The sequence below is a fragment of the Engystomops pustulosus genome, chromosome 1 (genome assembly GCF_040894005.1).
Source record: "Engystomops pustulosus chromosome 1, aEngPut4.maternal, whole genome shotgun sequence".
NCBI classification, from domain to species: domain Eukaryota; kingdom Metazoa; phylum Chordata; class Amphibia; order Anura; family Leptodactylidae; genus Engystomops; species Engystomops pustulosus.
The window spans coordinates 72,885,367-72,904,073 of NC_092411.1; the positions used below are offsets into that span (position 1 = coordinate 72,885,367).

The 18,707-nt window shown below is 39.9% G+C and overlaps 1 protein-coding gene across 2 annotated transcripts in view; it reads left to right on the forward strand.

Annotated features, from left to right (window-relative positions):
- TMEM132C (transmembrane protein 132C) overlaps positions 1-18,707 on the forward strand; it is a 382,503-nt gene that overhangs the window by 291,056 nt on the left and 72,740 nt on the right. For both annotated transcript variants that reach the window (XM_072144366.1, XM_072144367.1), the window contains one exon: positions 6,444-6,627. In XM_072144366.1, the coding sequence (XP_072000467.1) occupies positions 6,444-6,627 (184 nt within the window). The remainder of the gene's footprint in view (positions 1-6,443; positions 6,628-18,707) is intronic.

Sequence of the window (18,707 nt, forward strand, 5' to 3'; positions counted from 1 at the left end):
ATGGGTTAACCATATAGTGTTAACCCTTATACTGTAGTAAAACTGTATTTCTGTTTTTTGGTGCTGATACATATAATATCTGTTTTCTATTAGTCTTTTGTCTTATTATACCTAGGACAGTATTCCAATACAATTATCTGCTTATTGTTATCATTATGATGCCTCCTAGTTTTTGAAATGTTATTTTCATTTGTGTTCTAGGAAGGGGGACAATTCGAATTTTTATTTTTTAAATATTTTTTTAAACTTTTTTTCATTTCACTGTATTGCAGTATATTGTGAATATACTGCTCTGTCTTCAACACACTAATAGAAAATGCCGAATGACAAAGATGGGTGCCTTTAAGATGCTCAAAATGTCCAAGATGGCAGCGCCAAAGGTGTGATTGGCGCTCGAACTCACTATGGCCGGTGGCAGCAGCATAATAAAACTGTCATTCTCCACATATGGAGAGGGCTCCATTTGATGAAAAGCAGATTAATACATAGGTTAACTATACATGAACAGCAGATGAATATATATATGTTGGCAGTTACCTCCAATCACTTACATTACAGAATGAGTTATCATGTCTGGTTAACGGGTTAAGCGAGTCATGTTATTTAGTGCACATCTGCATAAGAATAAAGAGAAAACGCAGCACTCCAGAGTATATAAATCTTTTTTCAAAAGAAAGAGGTATTGTAGAAAGAATACAAATTATTATATTTAATGAGGCCAAGAAAACAGGTTTGTTATCATTGATGAATATTAACATTAATTGACTAAGTATAGGTGTGATAATTCTGACTCTGGAGTGCTGCTTCTTTTTTTTTTCTTTTTCACACAAAACTTTTAATAGACATTATTATATGTATATTTTGTCCAATATAATACGATGTTAGAAAAAAAAATGCTGAACCATCTATGGTTGCCTTCTTCAACAAAAGTATAAAGCTTCCTTGGCTCCATCCAGTGCTACTAACTACCAACCAGTCCCTAATCTCCCTTTCATTTCCAAACTCCTGAAACACCTGGTTTATTCTTGACTAACCCGCTATCTCTCAGCTAACTCCCTCCTTTATCCTCTACAATCTGATTTATGCTTTATGCATTCCACTGAAACTTTTCCTTCTAAAGTCTCCAATGATCTCCTGACTGCTAAATCCAAAGGGCGCTATTCTCTCCTTGTTCTTCTGGATCTCTCTCCAGTGTTTGACACTGTGGACCACCAGCTCCTTCTCCCTCACCTTCAGTATCTCCTTCGCTGGATCTTTCTCTTCTCATCTTCTTCTCACTGTTGGGGTTCCTCAGGGATCAGTCCTAGGTCTTCTTTCTTTTCCCTCTATACTGCCCCCATTGGACAAACCATCATCAGATTTGGTTTTTAGTATCATCTCCATGCTGATGATACCCAGCTTTATATTTCTGCACATAATATGACTCCTGCCATACTGCAGAACCCCAGTTAATGTTTCTTTGTCTTCTCTAAAATCATGTCCCCTCTCTTCTTGAAACTTAATCCTTACAATACGGAACTCCTTGTCTTTCCACCTTCTACTAACCAACCGGACCCTGATCTCTCCATTTTTGACTGTTATGTTATAATAACCCCAAGGCAGCAGGCCCGCTGGACACTTTTGCCGGATGCACCTTAGAACATCTCCAGAATCCGCTCATTTCTCACAAATGAAACCTCAAAAACACTAATTGTTGCTCTGATTCACTCTCGAATTGATGTAACTCCCTACAAATTGTATGTACCACAAAATGATATAACTAAAAAGCACAGCTTTCTCCCCAAGGTCCCTGAAATAATGCAATAGCAAAACTGATATATACTGATAAATATAACGGGGCATATTTACTTACCTGATCTTGGACTAAGATTGTGCGCCCGATTTCATGCATGTGTCGCTCCCCGCTCAGGTCCGCCGGAGTTCACCTCCTTCTTCCTGGTGCATGTAAGTGCATTGTCTTGCGACACAATTTAAATGTTAAATCACGCGCTCAGTCCGAATCCGTCGGATCGTACAACGTCACGTCCCCTGATTTGTGTCACATGAAAGCCGGCGCAATTGTCACAATAGCCTTTTAAATGCGGTGTAAACCAGTAATCGTCGTCCTTTTGTCCTTTTCTACAGGTAGTATCTAAGTTAAAACAATTCGGATATAAACACTTCTACCATAGAAATTATTATACATCAAGTATATAAAGTATATAAAATACTAATATACATGAAAACATTACATGAACCTTGTACATGGTACCAACTAAAAATATAACTAAAAGCTATTAAAAGTAATGTAATGTAAAAAGTAATACTATATAAAAAAAAATATCAGAATTATCAATCATTAACAAGTAGCTTAATTTTGCAAGAGTCTTGATTTTTGGCTGTGAAAGCTATGCTTGCTGAGGTTTGTAGTTCAATGACAGCTGGAAAGACATAGATTACCTCCGCTTGGTATGCTATGGAGGAAGTCCCTGCTTCACTATGCACATTTACATTTCCTTCTCTAAAGTTCTTTGAAACTCTCTTAGAAAAGACGTTTCATCTCTAAGTGCAGCTGATTATTCTTCCATGTGTTTGCACAAGACAGCTAACGTAACATGGTGATCCTTTTCCATATTTAACACCTGTAGAAATGTAAGCATTCAATCATAGACAGAATGCATGCATCAAGCTGTTTATGGCAGGCTGAGAAAATATCTGCTTTTCCAGAGACTGTGAATCAAGGAAACGGCAGCATTTTGAAAGCCAAAAAGCACATTCCTAGCAGCTCAGATGCCAAGGGTAACATCAATCGTCTGATGTCCGCAAGAAGATTATAGAATTTGGAGTGATTTGTATTAACTTCTGCTTCAATCCAACCTGTTTCATGGCTTCAGAACAGTACAATTTATTTTCTTTTAAAGGATGGTGTATAGCATCTAGAACTTAAGTTTTATGGACTTCAAAACATTCAACATGTACGCTTAACCAGCCAAACACGCCAAGCAAGGGGGCGGCGAGGATGCTGATAATTTTATTTATAGCATGGGGAAATCTTGGACAAGCCTCCCAGTTGAAAGAATTCTAATTCAGAAGAACTGGCTTGTGTATACAATGTATTTAGGAACCAAAAAGAAAGCATATCATATAAAACAGGGAATATTTAGATTGACAATACCCAGGGCCGCATCTGCCATAACAATATGATATGGATTTTCATGACAATATGTTTCGTTAAGCATATGGAATAATTCACATTTTTGTCTGATGTCAAAGTTATTGTAGAAAGAATACAAATTATTATATTTTATGACACCAAGAAAACAGGTTTGTTATCATTGATGACTATGAACATTAATTGACTCAGTGCAGGAGAATGACAATTAGACCAATGATCAATGACTATAATTGGCTGAGATTTATCAGAAGTGCCTGAGAGAGGAACTGTTCTAGCTATGGCAACCAATCAGTGCTCATCTTTCATTTAATAGACAGCTGTGGGAAAATAAAAGCTGACCTCTGATTGATTGTCATAGGCAACTAGAATAGTCCTGCTCCCAGGCATTTCTGAATAAATCTCCCCAATGATACAGTATATCAGGGGTCCCCAAACTTTTTACATAGGGGGCCGTTCACTGTCCCTCTCAGACCGTTGGAGGGCCGGATAAATAGCGCATCCGTAATACACTGGGCCCCCCTGAATTAATTATTTAATATACCGCACCCTCTTGTGAACTATTTTATATATTGGCCCAATGAATTAATTTTATATGTCCCCCCAGCATTAATTATTTCATATGCTGCCCCCACCATTAATTATTTCCTATGCTCCCCCACACCAGTTATTTTATATACCCCCCACCATTAGTTATATTTCCCCCCCCCCACACCATTTGTTGTTTTATATACCCCCCACCATTAGTTATTTTATATACCCCCCCACCGTTGGTTATTTTATATACCCCCCCAGCATTGGTTATTTTATATACCCCCCCAGCATTAGTAATTTTATATCCCCCCCCGCACCATTAGTTGTTTTATATGTCCCCCCCACATCATTAGTTGTTTTATATACCCCCCACCATTAGTTATTTTATATACCCCCCCACCACCACCATTAGTTATTTTATATATTGCCCCAACCATTAGTTATTTTATATACCCCCCACCATTAGTTATTTTATATACCCCCCACCACCACCATTAGTTATTTTATATATTGCCCCAACCATTAGTTATTTTATATACTCCCCCACCATTAGTTATTTTATATGTCCCCCCCGCACCATTAGTTATTTTATATGTCCCCCCCGCACCATTAGTTATTTTATATGTCCGTCCCCCCGCACCATTAGTTGTTTTATATACCCCCCTCCCCCACCATTTGTTATTTTATATGTCCCCCCGCACCATTAGTTATTTTATATGTCCCCCCCGCACCATTAGTTATTTTATATGTCCCCCCCCGCACCATTAGTTTTTTTATATACCCCCCACCATTAGTTATTTTTTATGTCCCCCCCGCACCATTAGTTATTTTATATGTCCCCTCCCCCACCATTAGTTATTTTATATGTCCCCCCCGTACCATTATTTATTTTATATGTCCCCCACGCACCATTAGTTATTTTATATGATGCTCCCATAATGAATTATTTCATATATTAGGGTCACCCCGGTCGGCGCAATGTTTTTAGTGCTGTTTAAAAAATAATTAAAAATCATACACTCACCTCTGGCTCCCGTGTCTTCTTTCTTCTTGCGGCTGTTGGACAGGAAAAGGTACGCGGCCGCGTGATGACATCATCACGCGGCCGCGTATCCAGGTTCATGGAGCGATGTGCGCCAGGGTTATTTTCCGGCCACATTCCTCCTCCTGCAGTAATAGTGCTCGAGTGGCCGAAAACGGTCGCATCGAGCACTATACAGTGACGGGCAGGAGCTTCCTGTCCGGGTGGACGGAGGCTCCTGCCCGACTGCCGGAGGCCGGATGCGACAGGGGGCCGCATAGAAGCGGGCCGCATGTGGCCCGCGGGCCGTAGTTTGGGGACCCCTGCAGTATATGCATCTGCAACTTAGACAACCTGCAAGGAAGTCAAAATTTTAAAAATAATTTCATAGTTGAGAGACTTATCCTAAAAATATTTTCCCCTTGTTAATCAAACTATAGGTAGATGCTATTAATAAAGAGAAGAGGAGAACTATGGGGTAACATAATTTGTGGTTTTACCAGGAGCCCATTATCTAACTGGATTATTTTAATGTCTTGCTATGAAGTACGGTTAATACCCTCATAATCTAAAAGAAAACTAAACTGTGAGAATATTGTATGACTTTCTAATATGTCAAACTACAGGCGGTCCCCTACTTAAAAACACTCGACTTACATACGACCCCTAGTTACAAACGGATCTCTGGATATTGGTAATTTATTGTGCTTTAGTCCTAGGCTACAATGATCAGCTGTAACAGTTATCAAATGTGTCTGTAATGAAGCTTCAGTGTTAATATTGATTCTTATGACAACCTAACATTTTTAAAATCCAATTGTCACAGACACCAAAAAAGTTCTGGCTGGGATTACAATGATAAAATATACAGTTCCGACTTACATACAAATTCAACTTAAGAACAAACCTACAGACCCTATCTTGTATGTAACTCGGGGACTGCCTGTATATCAATGCAAACTGGATGCATGAAATGAACATGTTTCCAAAGACTGTCCAAGTGTATATGACTAAAAAGTGTATAAGTTAAAAAATCCCTTATAATAATGTACATTGAAACTTCTCCAAAATACCATCCTTTATTTTTTCTTTGTCTGATTTTTTTTTTACCCATTATACTCTATGGAAATAGCCTCACTATGAGCAGACCATCTCTTTAAAGGGCAATTTTATGTGCAAAATTGGAAAGTCTGTTCTAAGATTGTTAAAATTTTACGTTGAAACATTTCTAATGAAGTTCAGGGTTGGGTACGGGAGACTCGAACCCACAGAGTTTGGTATCACTGTGTATCTTGCTGTTCAGGTCCACTCAACAATACTTACAACCACTGACAGTAGACCTGTATAATATTATGTTAAAATTTAGTCCAACCTCCACCTCCCTCATAAGTTTTTCTAGGGCATTGAATTATTTTTGCAATATGTGTGCATAAATATGTCTTTTCATTTACATATGAAATCTCTTGACACAACACATCTGCCAGGAAATATTTGACTCTATTTCTGGTCATTAGATCACAGATGTTTACTACTGTATGTAGAGTCTTCCAAATTATGTCAAGTGTAAGAACTTATATTAACTGACATAATATCTAAGATATGAAAATTCATCTCTGTGATATAAATACACTTTAACTGAATAAAAGTGTAAAATAAAGTAAATTATGAATACAATATTATATCCAGACACCTTAAACTAGTCTAATGTAAAGATTTTCCTATATTTTTGTCTTCTAGGAGCAACAATCTTTTCACAGAAGTTGTTCAAATGAACTTTGAGATCACCAGTTTTAGCAGCCTGTCTGGTACACAACCAATTTCATGGCAGCTGGAGTATCTTGGAAAGGCGACAACTGACATGGTCCTATCTGAAGTATATATAAGCCAGAAAGACATTTTGGGAATAGTTCCCCTCTCTATGGTAAGAACATTTCATTACATTTTACTGTGACTGATTGAATTGTCAATGTAGATAGTGTCAAGGCAGTGAAAGATGTGCAGATCCTGAGCTTAGCCAGTAGCGTAGTTCTTACCTACTTGTCAGGCATTGTGCTAAACCACAGGTGGAAACTGGGTGTCAGTCCCTACTGTCACGGGTGCCCCTGCGATCCATGTTACGGATCGCGGGCACACCCATGCCCCTCTCCGTTGTGCCACTCCTCCCAGCCCACACTTACCTCTCCACAATCCTGTCCAGGCTAGGCCATGCACATCACCACTCCATAGGGCGTGCACGGGCCAGCACTTGAGGATTTAAAGGGCCAGCGCACTGCTGATTTGCGCTGGTCACTTCCGGGTTTCCATAAAGACCATCAACTCCCATCATTCCCCACCGGATCTTTGCACTCATTAGCCCTAGAGAAAGCTTTCCAGTGTGTTCCCGTGACCTTCCTTGTTCCCTGCCTCTCCGTTGATCTCTCATTATGACCTCGGACCTGACCTGTGACCTTGCATCTCTGTGGCCAGCCCTGACTACATGCCTGTACCTGACCTCGAGCCTGGATACTGATTCTGTACCACAACCTTGGCTGCCACCATGGGCTAGTCGCTCCTGTGGAATGATCTGGTGGCACCCTGCCGCTCTGGTGAAGACCAGTTGCCACTTAGATTCCGTTCCCAGGTGTCGGCTAGTACCATCTCCTGTGGTGGTCTAGGGGTTTCACTGATCCAGAACCCTGACACCTACTTTGATGTGCTCAGAACAGATGACAGACAAACAAAGAGAGACAAACAGAAAGACATATAAACAGAAACAAGCAAAGCAGCATAACCAGGTAAAAATCAAGGTGGCGGTGAGGTACGGAGTTAGGAAAAAGGAAGTTGACTAATAAAGCAAGAGAATCACATATAGCAAGAGACCAGTATATCCAGCAACTAGATGACAGCAGAGCAGATTAATGAGAAGTTCTTGGGCACTGTCCAGCAGCTGATTACTATGGCTGTCTATTACTCAATCCCCCAACACAAGACTCCAAGATATAAACATTCAGCTTTAAACCCCTAGCTCAACTAAACTTTGCAGACCAAGCTATCTGTCACAGCCCCAAGCAAAGCAGCCCTGGTTATGGTTCACAAGCTCAGAACCCTGCAGTAAGAACCCATTCTGAGGTGGATATACATTAGCATTCCTTTGTTTGCATATGACTAATTTACCGGCCCCCTTCTCCCCCATCACTGAGGGATACATCAAGAGGCTTCGGTGGCTGACTGTAAAGCCTATATATTTCTATGTCTACCTGGCATACATTTCAGCAATTAATTAGTGCCTGTTGCTAATTATAGCAAACTTGCAGGTGTGGAAATGTTGTGAAGGGGGAAATAATCTCATTTGCTGGTGCTTCACTACCAATTGCGATTTATCAGGGCAAAGAAGCCCTGATAAATGTCCCCCAGAGTTTTGTGATGCCAGGTATGGGTGATTGTGTCATATCCTAGGTTGGGCCGGGATATGATAATTCATCTGCATCCAATGAACCAGATAGATTAAAGGAAAAAAGAGGGATGCATATGTGCAAAATCAGCAAGATAATTTTTATTATACATACACATAGACACAGTTTAAAAACCATTAAAAAGTCCTCACTCGGACATACAAAGTAAACCAACAGACAATGGTATGGGACTTATAAATGGTAACAAATACAGTATGTGCACTCAATATATGTTATAATAGGCTATTACATATATGTGGGGGCCATCAAGGAATGTTACAAGGAAGCACCAGTAAAGGTATAAGGTAAACTATATATATATATATATATATATATATATATATATATATATATATATATATATATATATATATATATATATAGAACAGCAAAAAAATGGCAGCACTCCGAGATTTGTGGAAATCAGCAAAACGTACTCATTTATTCACACATGTGTCAAGGCTACGTTTCGGCTCCTTGCATCTGGAGCCTTTCTCAAGCCTTTTGCTTGAGAAAGGCTCCAGATGCAAGGAGCCGAAACGTAGCCTTGACACATGTGTGAATAAATGAGTACGTTTTTCTGATTTCCACAAATCTCGGAGTGCTGCCATTTTTTTGCTGTTCTATGTTTTGATGGACCTTGGTTCAGGTCCTGGGAATTGCACCCGAGTTGATAACTTTTCCCGAGTGCTGCCTCACCTCTTTATATCTATATATATATATATATATATATATATATATATATATATATATATATATATATATATATACACTCACCGGCCACTTTATTAGGTACACCATGCTAGTAACAGGTTGGACCCCCTTTTGCCTTCAGAACTGCCTCAATTCTTCGTGGCATAGATTCAACAAGGTGCTGGAAGCATTCCTCAGAGATTTTGCTCCATATTGACATGATGGCATCACACAGTTGCCGCAGATTTGTCGGCTGCACATCCATGATGCGAATCTCCCGTTCCACCACATCCCAAAGATGCTCTATTGGATTGAGATCTGGTGACTGTGGAGGCCATTTGAGTACAGTGAATTCATTGTCATGTTCAAGAAACCAGTCTGAGATGATTCCAGCTTTATGACATGGCGCATTATCCTGCTGAAAGTAGCCATCAGATGCTGGGTACATTGTGGTCATAAAGAGATGGACATTGTCAGCAACAATACTCAGGTAGGCTGTGGCATTGCAACGATGCTCAATTGGTACCAAGGGGCCCAAAGAGTGCCAAGAAAATATTCCCCACACCTTGACACCACCACCACCAGACTGAACCGTTGATACAAGCTTTCATGCTGGATCCATGCTTTCATGTTGTTGACGCCAAATTCTGACCCTACCATCCGAATGTCGTAGCAGAAATCGAGACTCATCAGACCAGGCAATGTTTTTCCAATATTCTACTGTCCAATTTCGATGAGCTTGTGCAAATTGTAGCCTCAGTTTCCTGTTCTTAGCTGAAAGGAGTGGCACCCGGTGTGGTCTTCTGCTGCTGTAGCCCATCTGCCTCAAAGTTCGATGTACTGTGCGTTCAGAGATGCTCTTCTGCCTACCTTGGTTGTAACGGGTGGCGATTTGAGTCACTGTTGCCTTTCTATCAGCTCGAACCAGTCTGCCCATTCTCCTCTGACCTCTGGCACCAACAACCATGCCACGTTCAAAGGCACTCAAATCACCTTTCTTCCCCATACTGATGCTCGGTTTGAACTGCAATGGTCTCCATGTATCAAATATACAAGGCAAAGGTCATCATAGCCGAATATAAGTTAATCACAATATGTGCACATAATAAGCTAATAAACGGTGAGTTACCAGTCCCAAACTATGTCAGGAGAGAGCGGCCAAGTAGGCTTCATCAGGAGTTGATGAAGCCTACTTGATAGGCAATACGCGTTGGTCGCTCTCTTCTGACATAGGTTGGGACTGGTAACTCACCCTTTATTAGCTTATTATGTGCACATATTGTGATTAACTTATAATTGGCTATGATGAACTTTGCCTTGTAAATTTGATACATGGAGACCATTGTATTAGATTTATATATATATTGTTTACCTTATACCTTTACTGGTGCTTCATTGTAACATTCCTTGGTGGCCCCCACATATATGGAGTGCACATATTTGTTACTTTCATTTATAAGTCCCATACCATTGTCTGTTGGTTAACTTTGTATGTCCGAGTGAGGACTTTTTAATGGTTTTTAAACTGTGTCTATGTGTATGTATAATAAAAATTAGCTTGTTGATTTTGCACATATGCATCCCTCTTTTTTCATTTAATCTATCTAGTACGGGTGATTGATGAAATCCACTGTAGATTGGATTGCTGCATTACAGGGGTAACTTGAAGGTCCCAATGCTACTTCTTTTACATGGTCTTTAGATATAACTTTAACTGTTCATTTTTTTATTCACTCAACCATTTGTTACTTCTGAAGTGTATAATTTCACAAATCTATCGTTAGGTGTGATGAGAAGGTCAGCCTGCACCAGTTTGGCCAGGATTTTTCTATAGTACTTTATGTATGTCATATAGTGCATTGAATATCTTCTGCAAAAGTTTTTCATGAGTAGAAAAAAACTTTCTAAACCACTGCAGTAGAGAGAGGTACATAGCACCATAGACAGGAACGAATCATATAATCATTTTTTTCTAAAACTAGGAGTCAGCATTTCCTCAAAGTAATTTGATAAATTTTCCTATGTGAAACTCTTCAAAACCTCAATTCCAACCCTTCTTCCAGTAAATTAGGATTCAGAGACCCTCTTAAGACGAAAGCTGATGTCCTGCAGTATCTGACATTGCTCTCATACATCCAATACCTTCCACTACTGTTAAATTCAGTCCATTTGTATCCATTAGTTGTGCTATGACATCCCTCCAGCTATTCTTTGCTGCACATAACAAAATACAAGAGAATCAATTATCTGCCAGTACATTACAGTTGGTTGCAGATTCATCTCTAAAGGGCGGTTTGGGGAGTTATATGGTTTATGGTATTTAGGGTCTTTGAAAATAATCTAATAGGATAAAAGTCCTTTCATTAATCCCACATGTTCCCTTCTTATTTTATTAACCAAAACCCCATTGTGTCTGACAACATTTCACTTTAGCTACAAGACTCTTGGAAAGAAGAAGAGAGTTCAGCTCAGTGTGAGAGCTAGATTTCCAGAATCCATGCAGGAGTTTAAGTCATGTTCACTATGCTTAGCATATGCTTAGCACTACTACATCTGAAATTATACATTGAAAAAACTATACATTGATGCATGTCAAAAAATTTTATCGGATCCCAACTTGCTAAAATTAAATCCCTCTACCGCATTACTTTTGATTGGCTCCTTGTTTTTTTATTGACCTTAATGAGCTGCTATATTAAGACTGGTGCATTGTGCACCAGTCATAATAATTGGCACAGCCAGAATTAAAATCTTCATAAATCCTGGGCAGCAATGACCAGTTCCAGTTTCCTGGTTAAGTTTACAGTAAAAGTATCTGGCCAGATCATAAGTCTTTAATTTGAAATTTTGTGCCACGTTTTAGAATTGATAAGTGGGGCAAAATGACTAAAACTTACAGTTTCCATGGCATGCACCAGAAATTGCATGTTCATGTCTAGTAATCCAAGAAACCGGTTTGCAAGGAACGATACTCCAGCCCCACAGACTTCTGAGCGATTGCTGTTGAAAGCGAGCGATTGCTGTTTAACTTGCTAAACATTGGAGTGGCTCATAGTAGTCACAGAACACAGACCTCTACCGATTCCAACAATAACATGTATCATGTGACATAAAGAGAGGAAATTGAAGTTTTTCCACCATGATCATAAAGTTGAGAATCAGTTTAAAGGCATAGGATCTCTTAGTCTATTATATCTATCATGTCTTTGATTTTGTGTTTTTTGTATGTGGAGCAGTGTGTTGCTTAGGGTTATAATTCCTGTATAATTTCCTATATCTTGTCTCTATTTTACTGGGAGATTCATTGCATGACCTTTCCATGGTAGACTTTAGTGCTTTTTTCTCCCTCTTGCTTTCTGCTTACCACACAGGATTGCGGTCTGTGATCCCCAGTGCATATCTTCCCTGTTTAATCACACTTTTGTTAAGATGGATTCATTGTTAAATCTGCAGTGGCTTCATTAGGCGCTTGTTTACTACCACCATATGGTAACTGCTCCTTGGTAGAGTGGAGACAGGTTCTGCTACGCTGTGTAGCATATTGTCACAGTGCATACACACATTCAGCATATAATTACTCTATTTAAAGGAGCATTCCCTCCGCCAACAACAGATGCTGACAAGTTGTGTTTTCATTTTTCCTTTACGCCATTCAAGGTGACCTGTCTAAAACTTTATTTAAAGGGAGCCTATCAGTAGTTTTGATCATACAAAACTGTAGACAAAGTTACATGGAGGCCTTGGAGATCAATTTGTAAATATGCCATACATTCTGTGTATTGTTAGTAGCAGCAGGACTGTCACCAGTGCATTTATATTACAGGATTGTAGCTGGACACACTGCTACAGAGCCCCCTTTTTGGTGTTATATCAACTTGATGCAAACTGCAGATAGAGGCACGTTTTGGCACAGACATTACAAAACCCCAATAAAGTTGTAAATAGATAATGCATAGTTCTTCTATTGTTAAAGGGCTTGTACCAAGTTTGCAGGTTATCCCCTATCCTGTGACAAGCTGATTGTTGTGTGACCAACTGCTGGGACTCTCACCTATCGTGACAATGGGACTACTCAGTAATCTGGAGAATCAGTGTCACATTTCCTCTCCCATTGAAGCCAAGCACTGTGCTCAGTAACTCACATACTATTGATGACCATTCGTCCTGCTGCTTATCCGACGAATGATAATGGGACCCTATGAAACTTTCCAGTTTGGGTATTTAAGGGGAACATTAACTTGTAAACTTTGGAAAAGTGAAAACCAGCATTTTATCCAGAGTTTTGCTTCTCTATTGCATTTTTATACACATCTCATTACCAATAGGTAAACAAATTGATACATTTAGAGCATTGCTAAACGGTATTGACAGCCACTCTGTATCCTTAGCATCCCGCTGTTATCATCTAATTGCTTGATATCCTGGCTTTGTCACAGGTCTATCTTTGGTCTAGTAACTCAGGAACCAATAAGTGTGCGCAGAACTCCTGTGATTTTTATTTGCGTTAAACAGCTGACTCAGAGGACACAGCCACCTTCACTCGATGTTAGCCAACATAATAACTCATGCACTGCAGGATGTCTCTTAGGCTTCATCACAGCTAGACAGATTTTTGCTTCATAAACTTGCAGTTTTATTTGGTTTTGTTATGTTTTGCTATTTCACATCTTAAAGTCTCTAATTTTTTTACACCACATCCTATTTAGCTTAACTTTAAATTATAGCGTGTTCTCAGCAAACCTGAAGGTTCCTGTAGATATGAGAATTTGCCTATTTAATCCCTTTATCAGCAGCAACAGTGTTAAGTTCTCAGGGGTTTATAAACACATGACTTGTGCCATGGTGGCATTACAGAGCACAGATAACTTTAATAATTGCAAATCATTAATGGCATCACAAAGTGTCCATCTTGGATGTATGTGATGCATGTTATAGCCAGCAGCAGGAGGCTGCAGGACTGCAAGCACCTAGAATAACAAGCAAGAAGTTAGTCATTGCCAAGACTTGTATTAATACAGAAAATGGATCGAAAATTACATGGCAACTGTTGCCTATGTACCTTGTTTATTACAACGATTTTGAGTATCATCCAATTTCATCTCATTCACATTAAAAACAAGGATATTCAGATCTTAAGATAAATTTAAAGTGCAAACCATTCCTGTCGCAGTAATGAAAGAAGAAATAGTAGATGGTAGTCTACAAAAAAGAAAAATGAGGTTGGCACATGATTTACAGGGTAGCCCTGTACAGGGGATTGGGAGATGCTGCAAAATAAGTAAAAAAATAAGTGGTCCCTATGATGATGAGCTAAAATTAGGGGGTACAGATAGATTAGCTCCCCCATTTTGACATAAAGGACATCTGACATCAGATTCATTAATGGTAGCCTGAACCAAACTTACATGCTTGTCCTTTATCAAAGTCACTGGCCCAGTTTTTCATATGTAATGGAACGCCCATAAACTTCTAAAAAACACTTTATAAAAATATGAAAATGAGTCGTGGGACTTTGTCTACAAAGACGCGGCTCTTGGCTTTGCCATATGATAAGATATGCACACATCCACTCACTTCATTTTTGCCTGGTGAAATCTAGCATTTATTGTAGATGCTAGACCAGTTAACTTAAATATGAATGTTTTTTTTCTAAAATATTTAACCTTTTTTTCCGATGATAACATTACTTCTCTCATTAACTCTAGAACTCCACACTGCTTCCTCAAATTCATGTCGCAGTAACGATAATGACCTCTTATTTTTGCTTGGTGACTTTTAATTCCTTACCTTGTTTTCAATTCTCACTTAAATGTGTTGCTCCATGAAAGTTACTTCTCCCCTAGCCACAGTCTCTATGTGAACCATGTTCCTGAGCACAAGGGTAAAAATCCCACTATATTGCAAGACCATTGATCAGCACCCCCAAACTGAATGGACCACCATTAACGGCTCTGTAGTCAAGGGAACAGTTTTGGTTCCCTGTTCTTTTGAATGTTGGGGCTTCCAGTTTACATCTCGACTTTGGCTTCATATCAGCTTTCCCGTGATGTAATACCAGAGATCTGTAACAAAAAGCTGTATACCAATAACTTTCTTTTCATCCACATGATTTTCTGTGAGGTGGAATTCTGTGAAATAACAGAAATCAGAGTGGCTTATAAACATTAAAAACAAAAAAACTATTCTCTTCTGATAAATTATCAGTTCTACAGGTACCCAGTTCCCAGTGCTACACCATCCAGTTCTTCTCTCCTTCTTAAACCAAAAGTGATAAGGACACATCCATCATGTATGTTACATCTTAGCCAATCACTGGACTCAGATGTTCATGTGCACATAACTGCTGAGAACAGTAACTGGCTGAATGGGAATGATGGATATGTCGCCATTGTCCATCAGTCCAATGAAGGCTGGAACCCTGAGAATTGGAGTGGGAGGTCCTTAAGCAGGGGAGTAATGTTTTGCTATAAGGCTATCTACTCTTTGCTTATATTTGAAAATCCTCAGTTATACCCCCATAAGGATGAGATAAGTACTCAACATCCCAAATGAGCTTTTATCATACTGATAGAATGGATAAATTCATATTTATTTGATAAATGAACAATGACTATACCAACATTCATCTGGGAAAATGTGAATATGAAACTCAATCAAATGCAAAGTGACATAGCCATTGGAAAAAAAAACAGGCCTTAGTCCATCTATTTGATACAGCCAGAAATTGCTCTATTGATGGCAGAGATAATTTTCCATAAAGTAGCAAAAAAACATTCTTGACCCTGCTCACAATAAACAGCTCAATGGATCAACATACTACTTTAATACCAATAGATGCAATATCTTACTATATTATTTCATAGCGGTCACAATCTCCAGTCATATCTTGTACATCCCAGAATGCTGGAAACTAATACAGGATAAGTAGAACATAAGTGAATAAGTGGATTATGAATGGTTTGAATGCATCGGGGCAGATGCCCAATATTGGTCCATTTTTTTTGGAAGGCATAAAAGTGCGGTGTCTTTTATAAAGTGTGCTGACTGGATACTACAGTATGTCATGGCATGCCTTGGTGCAGAGGAATATCTCACCAGACAAGCTGTCTTTACACATCCTGGCAGGTAGACATTAACCATCAAAATAATAATCAAATGGACTTAAGAAGGGCTAGAGTAAAAAGTATGCTCCTGAAGCGTATCCAAACACTACGAAGTAAAGTAGACTCCTGAGTGCTTTGAGAGTAGCACAGTGTAAGGGAGTTATCCGCAATAACAGGAGCTGACAAGATAATGTGGCACTTTGGCAAATAGCAGCAGCAGCAGACGATAAAAGCTAATATTACTAGCTAGTCATTCTCCACTAAACTGAAATGTGTCATTTTGGCCTAAAAAAGCTTTCAAGGTGTGTGATAACTTGTTAATTACTATAACTCCTTCTGCACTAGGAAGACAAAGCATGTGTATGCATCTCATCATGAGTGCCGCACCTTGCTGATTTCACCAGAGAAGATTAGATTGAAATTTCTGTAATTATCCATACTTTCAAAATTGTTTTGAATTTCTCTGGAAGCCTTCACATTAGCACCTTGCATATCTCTAAGACGGATCTTGTCGACAATGGCTATTTCCATGACTAATACTGATTGGTTTTCTTTGGATTATTGAAAGTGTAGCTATCACTCAGGCAGAGATGAATCTCAACTCTCTGCACCCTGAGGCAAGCTATAGAACCCCCCACCACCCCATCCAGTAGTAATATATCAGATGTTTTTTTAGTAAGTGGGTTCTCTATGCAGTGTCTCACACCCATGGTGACATCTGGTATGAGGAGACACTAATTTTAGGTGTCAAGTCCTGCTTTATATAAAATGGTTGCGCCCTTGATGCTGCCCCCATCTTGCTGCAGCTGGTGCTGCTGGAGGCAAGATGCAGGGCTCTGTTTTTTTGTAGAATAAACCCTCACAGCAGGGCCGGATTAAATGAGGGGTGCCCGAAGCTCTAGCCCCGGGGCCCCCACCGCTTTCACTTTTTAAGCGGCCCCCACCAGTTTTCAACAGTCAGCGGCTCAGCAGTAGCACGTGGCCGCCCACATCGCACATAGGAGGTCTAGAATGTGAGACACAGCTGCCATAACTGGGGGAGTTTGCCGATGCACTGTTTTGGCGGCAGCAGGTTGTGATGGTACGCCACCGGCGAGTGATGACGTGATGCTGTCGGCGTCTGATCACTACATGCTGCTTCAAAAACAGTGCATTGGCGATCTCCCCCAGCGATGGCAGCTGTGTCTTTAGTGGCCGGCTGCCTGAAGAGCCGGCAACGTTGTGGGATCACTGGAAGGGAGGGTAAGGTAAGTATGAAGTTTATTATTTTGTGGCCATTTTCTACAGGGGACTGGCGGCTAAATTCTACAAGGAATTGGTGGCTGTACACTACACGGGTCTGCAGGCTACAGGGGTCTGGCATGCTATATACTACAGGTAGCTGGAAGGCTATATACTACAGGAGACTGGCAGGTTATACACTACAGGGGGGCTGGCAGGCTATATATTACAAGGGGCTGGCAGGCTAGATACTTCCAAAATCATTGTTGGAAGGGCCCCCACCAGTTTGCGCCCAGGGGCCCCCTCCACCCTTAATCCGGCCCTGCTTCACAGCCATGAACATATTCTCATGTGTGGTAGTTGTTGTTTTCGCAGGTAGCTCACACACCCATGTATTCCTATGTGCTCATACACATAGATGTGGAGCCTGAGAAAAAACTCTGGGAAGGTCCTATTGTTGGCCTTGTCTAAGGAGGCTGTTAAAAATACTGATGGCACACCAGTGTCATCCGGGTTCCATCCACATTTAAGGAAAAATTTCTAGGTAACACAATCATGTGAGACTCCAAGGGGTTGTGACATGCTATTGATATAATTTGCCAGGATCCTGTGTCAGGAAAAACAATTGATTTACAGCTGACACTCAAACTGTTTTCGTAGACAAACGGGTCAGGTAAAATTCTGCAGGCACATGACCCACAAAACTCTTAAATTAGCTTTGGAGGGATAACACTATTACTGATTTCTTAATTCTTCTTAATAAGAATTATCCATGTTAAGCATCTGCAATGTGTTCTTCACACATATTGTTCTTCACATACTATTGTGAAGAACACCGTTCGGCACTAATGTCTTCTGATAAGTTAGCAGATGTATGGAAACATCTGCAATGTGTTCTTCACTGTGTTCTTCACTTAAATGATCCTGTGTTCACTGTGTTCACTGTTCTTCACTGTGTTTCCTTAAGTAAAAGCTCGATCTCGAGCAGGCGAAATACTCGTCATGCTCGCTCATCTCTACTTACAACCTTTTAAAATGTTTCATTTGTCACATCTACTATAAGTGGAGACTATCTGCTATGATGTCTCCTATAGGCAGATTACACAGAGAAGATGACATACTTTCCTTTGTCAGGTAAATACCCAAACAAAGAAGTCATAGTTACATATAGGGGACACTAAGCTCTACTGAACAATGATGCTGTGAATCCAGCATTGAGTCAGGTTAAGTACTTAAAGGGGTATTCCAGGAATTAGCATAATTCATATACAAGTGGGCACTCAAAATATAAGCTAATATGTAATTAGTTGTTATTTAAAATTTTGCTCCCGTTAGCAGAAAATGCTGGTGACATACACAGTGATGAAGAATTAAAATGCTACTGGCCCTTTAATCAGTCCGTTAATTTCCTCCGCGCGGTCCGTTGCAGGATAGAAGATGGCTGCTGGTCACATGTCCACATCACATGTCCTGCACCTGCCTGGGCAGGTCATGTGACCACCACTATTTTAGGCTGTAGTCAGTTGGTTGCAGTGCATCCAGTATGGCCAGTG